The sequence below is a fragment of the Gasterosteus aculeatus genome, chromosome 2, assembly GCF_964276395.1.
Source record: "Gasterosteus aculeatus chromosome 2, fGasAcu3.hap1.1, whole genome shotgun sequence".
Classification (NCBI taxonomy): Eukaryota; Metazoa; Chordata; class Actinopteri; order Perciformes; family Gasterosteidae; genus Gasterosteus; species Gasterosteus aculeatus.
The window spans coordinates 16513946-16524810 of record NC_135689.1 but is presented as its reverse complement, the minus strand read 5'-3'; the positions used below and the strand labels follow the sequence as shown (position 1 = coordinate 16524810).

The following is a 10865-nucleotide window of genomic DNA, read 5'->3' as shown; positions in this document are numbered from 1 at the left end:
ATGTACAGGGAAGAAAATCGAATAAAAAGATACACATTATATACAATATAATAATTTACCAGCATACAGCAAAATAAAGCTTCTTCCAGCTTGTTTTTCTCAAGCAGCAGTTGCATTCCGCGCCACTAGATGTCGCAAACAATATCTCATGCGTACTAGTGGAGGCTTTTATTTTGAAGGTTGAGACCGGAACGACTGACTTCTCGTAGCCTGTGAAGTTCTTACTTTTTCTTGTAGCTACGCGAGGCATAACAAACTCAACAATATATACAGATTAAAATGGCTGGAACGGCTTCAGTCGCTGGCGAAGTGTTCGTCGACGCTTTGCCATATTTCGACCAAGGTTACGATGCAGCAGGTGTCCGAGAAGCGGTGAGTAAACATGCAGCATGCTAACCGCAGCGTGTGTGCTAATGTTAGCTTACTGAACCGAGATGGACGAGGCTCGCTGTGATGTTACTTTTTTAGAAACATTTTTTAACAGGACCCTGGGCATTTCCAAACCAACGTCACGCCATTCCGGTTGTCCACGTGTTAGTGTGTAGCATACCTACTGGTTACATTGAACATTTTTCTGATGGGAGACGGTACTGTTTTCAATGCTAACGTTAGCGTTAGCTGTGCTTCTTGGGTAAGCGCGTGAGAGTCACCTGCGTATCATTCATCGAAAGAAGCCACAATAGTAAATTAACGTTAGACTAACGTAAAGTTAGTAGTTCGGGTTCTTCATTGGCAAAAATATTATGTGCGAGCAAAATCGTGGTGTTGAGCTGTTCCTACTAACTCCTAATGTGTTATGTTAGTTAACTTTAAACCAAAGTAATATGACAGTTTATTTGCATCGCGTATTCTGTCCTGCAGTTTAACGGCACGTGCCTATTTCAGGCAGTTTAACAACAACATGTAAAAAGGCGCTTAAAAGTGCGCTCGTATTATATAGTCTCTAAGAGCATTTTTATTGGTTCTTAAGATGGAGGCTTGGAACCCTCCGAGAGCCCCCATTGGAGCACAGGGATGTCCATCCCTCTAGGCTCTGGCTCATCACGCTTCCCGTTGTTCATGGGTTTTTCATATCCGGATGTGTGCAAGATGATTTGCATACGAGTGCTTGGCGCAGTTCTAGGTATGGACATGTTATTCTTAAAATGGGGAGCAGGTGGTTCCTGCTGAACTGCATTTTACCCAGATAGTGCTGCATCTTTTTGCAAAATGTTTGTGTGCTGGTGTTGTGACTTGAAATACAGGTTGTTCGTACAATCCGGCCTTTAAGCGGCCTTCACCCATTATTACTATGCATTTATAGTTCAAGTGTAATTTCATTCTAGCGTAAGAGTGCATGTTTATATTTTAATGCTCAACAAAGATAAAGCATTGGGATAATTACTAACAACTTTGAGGGTTCTAATAATTGAGAGGTCATCTGTCCTCTCAATTATTATGTGATGGTGAGATCTGCATCTTGCCTTCACATGGTTTGAATGTGCTTCATTGAAGTCACTGTGTCTACCTAATATACTGTATTGGGTACATACATCCTGAAAGCAACTGGTACTATAACACATGTACTAATTGATTTTATTACCACTTGGTTGGATGCAGTGTTTTTGAAACCTTGGGTAATCTTTTGTCGTCCAGGCCGCAGCATTGGTGGAGGAGGAAACCAGAAGATACCGACCAACCAAGAACTACCTGAGCTACTTGCAAACGCCGGACTTCTCTGCGTTTGAGGTGAGCAAATCCTCAGACCTCTGGAACCCCTTTTCACATCCCAACCGGTATGACAGAAATAACATCACATTTCCTCTCACCCATTAGACAGAAATCATGAGGAATGAATTTGATCGGCTGGCGGCTCGGCAGCCCATGGATCTCCTGAGCATGAAGAGGTAAACAATGAGATACTGCTGGAGTATGTGTTTGGATTTAAAGCTGCTAAAAACCTGAATCAAAGGCTTGCATATCTCTATGAAACTAATGCATAGACAAAGACTCATTAGAAAATACTGCTGCGTCCAACAATGATAATGTTCTTTTCGTTTACCTGAAGAACGGGTATTAAGACGCATATACTATAAAATTTAATAAAAATACATTACTGGAGATGTACTAACATTTTCTGCAGTGATATATTTAAATCTTTTCCAGTTCATTCTCTTTAGGAATGCCGTGAAAGCAAACTGCTCTGTGAAAAGTAATTCGTACTCCTGTAACAAACAAATCAGCAAATGTATTAATAATGTAAGCAGCAGGGTGAGTTATAAATATTGAGAAACTCAACAATCTCATAAAATCACAATAATAAACCCAATTAAAGCTGCAACCTATTTTTATTAATTGATTTAATATTTCCTCAAGCGATCATTTGACAAAATTCCCGAAAAAGGCAAGACAAGTGGCCATAGTAATGTAATAATATTCAGTGTACTAATCATAGTAGAATACAAAAAAAGTTAAATTTGTCATCAGCAAGTAATACAAAAGGTGACCATGCCTTTTGATTGAGGAACTATTTTTGGGTGGACGGGATTTAAATGTAAGCTCTGAACAAACTGCTGCTGTAAATGTTAGAAGTTAAATCCTGTGCGCTTTCATTTCAGTCCTCATTTCTGAAATCCAAAGTGTTCTAGATCATATTCCCCACGCGGCGCTTTTCTTGTCCTTTCGCCGACCAGCGAACACAGCGCGCGCGACTACTACCGATCGTTCCGCGAAATATTGTCTGACATGAAACCGGTCCATGACGTAAAAAAGGTTGGGGACCACTGTTCTAGATGATGCAAACAATTGCAAGTTGCCGCTGCTGTTTTAACTCCGCTTAACCCTCCATCACCCGCGGAGGTATGAGCTGCCGGCACCCTCGTCGGGACAGAAGAACGACATTACGGCCTGGCAGGAGTGTGTGAACAACTCAATGGCCCAGCTGGAGCACCAGGCGGTCCGCATTGAGAACTTGGAGCTCATGTCGCAGTACGGAACCAACGCGTGGAAAGTCTACAACGAGTAAGTGACGGCGGGCGTTTGTCACAGACATCAATTCCGTGCAGAGTTAGTGTGAAGGCTGCTAACGTGTTTCCGTTTCTTTATGCTTCAGTAACTTGGCCTTCATGATTGAAATGGCCCAAAAGGAACTCCAGAAATTCAGGTGACGGGATCGCTGGGACATCTTTGGGGAAGGAAAGGGTCACTGAAAAACAAGTTTGCGCACGTTCTACCAGTTACATTTCTCATGTTTGTCACGCAGGAAGCAAATTCAGGATTTAAACTGGCAGCGCAAGAACGACCAGTTGGCAGGAGGAGCCAAGCTGCGAGAGCTGGAGTCAAAGTATGTAGTTTTAGCTTTTAATCGCCGTGCACGGTAACACGAAGGGAAGATTCTCCTCTGTAGTAACATCTGTGTCCGTCCCTCAACAGCTGGGTGTCCCTGGTCAGTAAAAACTTTGAGATTGAGCGGGCCATCGTCCAGCTGGAGAACGAAGTAACTCAGCTGAGACAACAGCAGGGCGACGAGAACAAGGAGAATATACGGCAGGACTTCTAGAGCAGCTGATGTCACGCTCGCAGCACTGATCCACAAACTGCTGATCCCTCAATCGGAACGATGACTTCTTGTTCCAGCAACTGACTAAGAGGCAACATGGGGAGGGCTACCTGTATGGAGATGGAACGTGAAACCGCTCATGTTTAACTGCATCGTGAAATAACTTTCGCCATTCAGAAGTAGCAGTGAAGAAACCTTTTACGCCACTTGTACACACAGTGAAACGGATGAATTGTGGGATAATGCAGCTTTTGAACTCAACCCTTTTTTTCCAAACTTAAGCAAGACCAGATATTGTTTTCAACCGGATAAGTCAGCTTACAGATGAGTTGAATTTATATGCAATCATTTACATCTTGTGAAAAATACAACAATGCACATCAATTGATTCTTGGTGATCAATGTTGGCAAAACACACAATGAATATTGTGTCCCCAACATTGCAAAGTTGGTTCATTGGCTTTGATTATTTTCTTGTGCTACAGATATTCTGGCATTAATCTGAAAATGTACACAATCTGGATTTAATGTGCAATTCAAACCAACAGTCTTCAAGAATTGAGTGTAAATAGTTTGTCCAGTCTGTCAGTTTCATCTTCACTTCCTGTCATTCTTTTGTATGATCTTTTAATAAAATGAACATTTCTTGTATTTGACTGGATTGGACTATTTCTCGTCAGGTACTCTAGTAAGAGTGATCAAATTCATTTTTAAAATTAGTTATCTGCAATGTGCCGTGTCCCTGAACGTCTGTCTCTCTTGCATGAAGATATGATGTATTCAAATCGCTGTCTTCACGCTCCATGGCAGTAAAGATGGATGGAGGCTTTAACATTCATCTACCTTCGGTTTAAACATGACAAACTGTCCGGTCCCTGCAGACATCTCTAATTAGAATAACAGCCAGTCAAATACCGGATTACACATTAACTTATCGCACTGGGGAAACATTCAATGTGTACTATGTAAAACATCGCCGCAAAGTAAATTCCCTACGTAATTTAGACAAAGGAAGCCGTTTCTTTTCAAGGCCTCTTTAAAAAGTGCGTGATGTCTGTTAATGTCAAACGCCTAAGAAAATGAATAGAACATTTACAACATTAGAGGATCATGTCACAAGATGTCAGAAATTGTTTGACCTATAAAAAAAAAAGCCCCAGATTATATTTGAAAAATCAGATGGGAAAAAAACGGTAAATCATTGATTATCATTTATTGCCACATTCCTTACACAGTGTGCACAACAATCATTAATCTCACGTCATCCTACTGAGCCCAGCTGAAGCAAGATGTCCACCGTAAAAAGGAAAAAGGGTAACGCGGTAGGTAGACCAGATCTGAGCTTCTGCATACCCAACCAGGGATTGAAGAAAAAAGAGAAAAACACTGAAGGTCATTCCCTTTCACACTGTTTTACAGCTCTCACACACACATACACACGTCTGCAGGCACCGAGACACCGTTGGCAAAAAAAACAATAGGGTTATCTTTAGGAAAAGTCATCCCGTGACCAAAATAAAAGTTGATTGTGCAAAACAGCGCCAGCCGGCGGCAGCTAGAGTAGCAGCAGGTGATGTTGGCCGTGCTCCGGTCTATATACTGAGAGTGTTGAGAGCTGGCACTAAAGTAACAGCCTCTGGCTGGTTCTGGTTCTGGTCTTGGCTCTCTTTGCCCTGGAGAAACTTCTGCCGATGCCTCTCCTCCTGCCGCTTCTTCTTCTCCTGCCGCTGCTGTTCTTTCCTCTGCTTGTTAGATACCTGGGAGGGAGGTGTAAAGTGGAACCAGTTCAGGAGTTAAACGTGTTGTCATTTCTAATAGCCAGCAGGGGAAGAGACTGCCTGCAAAAAAGAAGTCTCCTTGTGTAGAAGTATACGGCAATGTGACCACTCCTTTTTTGATTTATAACCTCATTAACACAAGGTAAACATGAGTTTATGGTTGCAAGCATTAGCATCAAATAGACCCTAAAGAAGGGAATGCATTATAGTGTAACCTGTTACCTCGTGATTGAAATGCTCCTTCCAATTTTACATGTTACGAGGTTAAATACTGTAAATGTAGAACAGGGCTGCGCACGGAAATGCAGTTTGTAGACACATTTTACTACATATGAAAAAACATAGAAAACAAGCAAAACTATATCATATGTGGAGGATACATTTCTTACAGGCTGAGGGAAGTCGGTTTGGTACGACTCGAATACTTCTGTGTTTTTGTCTTACAACTTTAACCCATTTACACTGTGTATTCAATGAAAGTTAATTGTAACCTTTTTGGGTGAAGTCAAAAACTTATTTCCAGGAATAGTCAATGAAAAAGGTGATGCAGTCTGAAAACTGGTCCGTTTGTGGATGAGAAAAACATTCAAGTGAAATTTACATTAAAGATCACAGTTAATTCAGCTGGACAGGCCGTGTAACAAGCAGGTCTACCTTTGGCTTTTGTACGTTGCCGCCCTCTGCTGGCTGTTTGTGCTCGCTGCAGTTTGTGGCTGAAGCTCCGCAGGATCCTGTGGCACACTGTCCCGGGACAGTCCTGCCCGGGCAGGACTGGCCCGGGCAGGACTGGCACCGCACGGAGCCGATGAGCCATTCGGCGTTGATGGTCGCCGCACTCAGCTGGAGCAGGTTCTCCTCGTCGCCTGGGGTGGAAAACACACACATCAACGCAACCGGTCAGTGTGATCGGTTACCAATCACTCTTGGTAACGTAAAGCAGACATTTCTATGGAATAAATAGCAAACTTGAATGTACGATGGTTAGGAATTCTTCCGGAAGTTAATGAATAAAGTGTAGTTTCTGACCGTGGATTCCTCGATTCCTGATGGAGCTCAGGATCACGTTGTCCTCCTCGGAGGCTACGGAAGACGGGTTTTTCCGTCTGTCCCTCTGGCCATCCCCAAACTCACGCTGATGGCCTGATTGTGAATTCTGAAGATTCTGGGAAGCAGCAATAGGGGCCAACACATAAGAAATGTTGCTTCAGGAAGGAGTCAACATGGCAGGATGCAGTCTTCCTATACATATCGTACTCCGTTTAACTATACCTCTATGCGGAGCTGAGCAGGACTCTCAGAGTTATCTCCAGTCCGCCTCACACTGTCGTAATGATCTCCATAGCGGTAAGCGATGTGCAGCTCTCTGCATACCTCCTTCTCCGCGCCATTTATCTGCAATAACAACAGCACATGTAAACTAGGCGGTGACCCAACGGTCAGTTAGAAGTCACCATTCGATGATGTGACATTGTTTGAAAGACTTTGTCTCTCCCTCCGCCCGTACCTCCCACAGTGCTGTGTTTAGCTGATGGATGACCACTTTCACCTGTTGACTGCGAGCAAAAGCCACGATTGCATCGTTTCCAGCAAATGTACCGGGCTGAGAGAGGTTGGATACTGGGTGGGAAGAAACAAAAACAATTACTCACGTGATATTCTTAGCCTGTCATTATTCCTTTTTCTTGAACTTACTACAGTCTTGAACTTACTACAGTTCTGTCACATCTCCTAATATTTACAATTGTAAATACATTTAATTGTAATAAAATAAAACATTTGAACTAGATCAGTCAAGAATTACATTTCTGATTCCAAAGACTGATGCATATAGCAGTGGTTAACAACCTTGTTGACTTGTGTTTAAGCAAAGCAATGTATATGTGCATCCTTCATCAACAGTCACACAGGTCTATTCATTGTGACCAGATCAACCAAGTTTTCTCCTTTTTCTTTCAAATATTTCAATTTTTGAGAGGCTTGAACATTTAAAATGATTCTGCACTCCCTTGCAGACAGAACAGAGCCACCAGGGGTCACTGCATAGCTGCTGGTAAACATTGTCTCCCACAGAAATCAACAGACTTCACATGTACAGTAATGCGACAGGACAGTTCATAGTGAATGAGGCATTATTAAAAGGGTTCGATCTGATCACCACAACTATGTTTCGTTTACGTTGTTGATTCACTCAGTGTCTCCGTCTGGGTCATTTTCTTACAGTGCTGTGAAAAAGGAACGTCGTCCTCAACAAAGGGTTCAAAGTCTTGCCGATGGGACATCATATACTGGACAGTCTCCTGGCGAAGCCGCAGGTGTCCCCGGGAGTGACCCTCTAACTGGTCACCAAGAGCTCTGAACAGGCAGTTCCTGCAAGAAACGGAGACAGTGACTGGAATGTCCACACACACGTCTGCCCACAGTGAAATGACTCAGCATGAATGTTATGCTGTGTTTAGGTAAAACGCTTGTATTCTACTAGTGTATTCACTAGAGTTGGTATTAGCTGGCAAGATTCTAGGTGTTGGAGGAAACAATCATTTCCTGAAGATCACAAGCATCCAAGACTTTCTGCCCAATAGTATTCATGACTGATAAATGCAAGACTGTATTTCATAATCAGTTAAATTCCCATATTTTCAACCAGCTTTCCCTGTAAATGACGCAATGCTGCGGTTATTGTGAGTCGAGGGAAAACAAATCATGTTTCAACAAAAAGGGAAATGTGCCTCTACTATGCAGCCACCATGCAAATACAAATACTGTACATTGTTATTGATTGTGGGCTGGATAGTTGTAGGCACAGAAGGTTGAAGACAATATGTTCCTCATGGTGAGACTGCTGTCTCCAGCTTGAAGCATTCTGTATATAGTCAAATTAAGGAGACACGTGATGCAGCATCAGTGATAGTGGGGAAAACCAGGCACATATAGACCCCACAATCCTGTTTGTGTGGCCTCTTACCCGTCCCCGGGGACTTCCCTTAGCTTGAGCCCCAGGGCCTGGAGCTGATTGGAGAAACTGACAAACTCGGCCCCTTCGTCGGCGTCCTGAGGCCGGTTCTTGCGGTCCTTGGCGATGGCCCTGCGTGCCGCCCGTTCATCCCTCTTGCGTTCCGCTTCACTCCTCTTGTTGCCCCGCACAGGTTTCGCCGTTTGCTTCCTAGACATGTTGGCTGCAGTCGTTTCTGCGGGCCTACAACACCAAAATATGTCTTCTTATAGGAACGAGCTGGCGCCCGCATCAACCACTGCCAAACATCTGGAGTCCATTTCAAAAGACACAAAGACAGGAGTAGAGGTGAGGTTTACCAAATATTTAAATAGATTTATTGTTTTCTTCATTTCAGCAACTTAGTTGTCTGTGAAGCTGTAATTTGAAAGATATGAAGATCATAATTTGTCCCTGATTTAGGAGACATTATGACAAACTCCATCAAGAACTGTGGCCCTTTAATTCATAGGGACAGCTTGTACTATATATTTTGCCTGACTTTCTGGTATACTGACAAATTCATTAAAATGTGTTGTAATCAGAATATTGAACACACTCAAGGGATTGCTGATCAAATGTGATTAAATGAAATTAGCGTTAACTGTCATGTGGACTGTATTGTAACATTATTTCTGAGGCTAGTTTAAATAAAATAAGACGTGTTTCCGACTAGCAAACGTTAACGAGGTACTAGTCTATTCGATAACTAGTATCGGTGCTCTAACGTTAAATAGTAACAACAAGTACTGAGGAACGTTAGATGTTAGCAAGCTGGGTAGCATCGATGTCAGGTTAGCTTCTAGCTAACATGAAGTTCGACAGCTAACGTTAGCTGTTGGTAGCAAACGTTAGCTAGCATACAACGGCTGGATATTAGAAAACAAACACCCCTTGTAGCACTATTAACGTTGTATAAGTTAGTGCACAACAGGGAGACTTGACAATGAATAAGCCCCATGCTTACCTTCAACAGTCTGTGCTCTAAAAAAATATGACTCAGAATGTTTTGTTTTGAGTTTTTTTGCCTCAGGAAACAAATATCGTCAGAGTGGTGTCCGCTTTTGTTTACAAGTTCGATTCCGCATACGTCAGGTCATGTACGTCAAAACGTACGGAAGGGGGAGTGGGTCAAACCGCCACTCACAACACTAAAGAAACGTAACGTTAAATAAAACGACATGACACGTTTTAAATAATTCGTTGTAGTTATAAAACGTGGATTAGCACCAGTATGTACCACCCATCCATCTATATATGTATACATCTATATCTAACCTTATCTATCTATACTTCCATACATATATTCAACTATATATCTATAATTTATGCGTGTATTGATAAATACAGAACTCGTTGAAGTAATGAAACGTTGATTAGCACTAGTATGTACCACCCATCCATCCATCTATATGTCTTTTCATCTATCTAACATTATCTATATATCTATGCATCTATCCATCCATCTGTATATCCATCTTTCTAATGTTATATATCTAAATATCTATATATTCATCTATCTATCTATACATATGCTCATCTATGCATCTATCATTTATACTTCTTTTGATACATCTAGAATAGTTGTCATAAGTCGAAAGCTCTGAGTCATCATATCTTGCAGACTGTGACTCAGGACAAAGTAGGAGGCTCAGTTACGATATTGAAAGAGATGTTGCTTCTCTTCTCACTTCAACTATTAGAAATCCTGCTCACCACCAACTCCTTCTGATGGCTCCACGCAGTTGGTAAAAAATCATGTGGGGGAGGAGTGGGCTGAGAAGCAATAAACAGGATATTTGCTGTGTAAAAAGACCAGCAGACATGCTGAGACAAAAACAATATAGCCAAAAGTCATTACGCATCAGAGAACAAAATGAGGCGGTACACCTATTTTACTTCTGAAAACTGAAAAAAGGAATAAACAATAAAAAATGTACATCAAACCAGCCTGTAGTAGCAGAAACAGGACCCATATGCAGACATCAGTTTGTGTGTGGTGTGTTACAGAGCGTAGTCAGTGATGACATTGTGTGTTAACAGATGTAATGGCCTGAAGGCCGTGCATTTGTGCATTTGTGCATTTGCAGCAATCGGCGTCTTCATCTGTAGAATGGAGGAGCGGTCAGCCAAGCGTGGACACCATTTCAATTTTACTGTAGATCAACCAATTTCAAGTTATATTGACTGATATGCATTTCTATAGACACTTACAATTTTCGACAGCTTCCCCAACTTGCTCATTTGATATATTACAGCATTATGTAAGACTGTTACTCCTAACTGATCTCTGCAGCACTGCAATTTTGGGAGAAATGTTGGGATTTTAATGCAGGAGATGTTCCAATGAACCTAGACAGAATTAATCTCAACATTTTCGGATATGGTGGCATCTGCAAGCAGATGGTGAACAGCGATGTATTTTTCCAGACCAACAGTCATTTGATTCCTCAGGTTCTTGACTGATTCAGAATTTTGCTATTTTCAATGTATTTGTATACATTCATGAAAAGCTTTATCTGCTGTTTCGTGTTGTTTCAGCAACAACTTTTGAAAAGTG

General features: G+C 41.9%; 2 protein-coding genes across 5 annotated transcripts; one reads left to right on the top strand and one right to left on the bottom strand.

The window, feature by feature from the left end:
* The first annotated feature begins 66 nt into the window (after window positions 1-66).
* Window positions 67-4189, top strand: bcas2 (BCAS2 pre-mRNA processing factor). The gene is made up of 7 exons (XM_040193642.2): window positions 67-372; window positions 1636-1728; window positions 1816-1886; window positions 2839-3000; window positions 3092-3142; window positions 3242-3322; window positions 3412-4189. Exons 1-7 carry the CDS (start codon window positions 280-282, stop codon window positions 3536-3538), a joined length of 678 nt encoding a protein of 225 aa, XP_040049576.1. The 5' UTR covers window positions 67-279; the 3' UTR covers window positions 3539-4189.
* A 547-nt stretch (window positions 4190-4736) lies between these two features.
* Window positions 4737-9442, bottom strand: otud3 (OTU deubiquitinase 3). 4 transcript variants are annotated; one of them, XM_078085324.1, is made up of 9 exons: window positions 9273-9407; window positions 8279-8575; window positions 8082-8176; window positions 7535-7683; window positions 6821-6933; window positions 6586-6708; window positions 6343-6478; window positions 5971-6179; window positions 4737-5295 (listed from the first exon to the last, which is right to left on the bottom strand). In XM_078085324.1, coding segments are annotated over exons 3-9 (897 nt in total). In that variant the 5' UTR covers window positions 8084-8176; window positions 8279-8575; window positions 9273-9407; the 3' UTR covers window positions 4737-5130. The 4 variants fall into 4 exon arrangements, with proteins under 4 accessions (XP_077941450.1, XP_077941452.1, XP_040049572.2 ...); XM_078085326.1 differs by having other exon boundaries at window positions 8279-8509; window positions 9273-9365; XM_040193638.2 differs by lacking the exon at window positions 8082-8176 and having other exon boundaries at window positions 9273-9442.
* Window positions 9443-10865: the final 1423 nt, after the last annotated feature.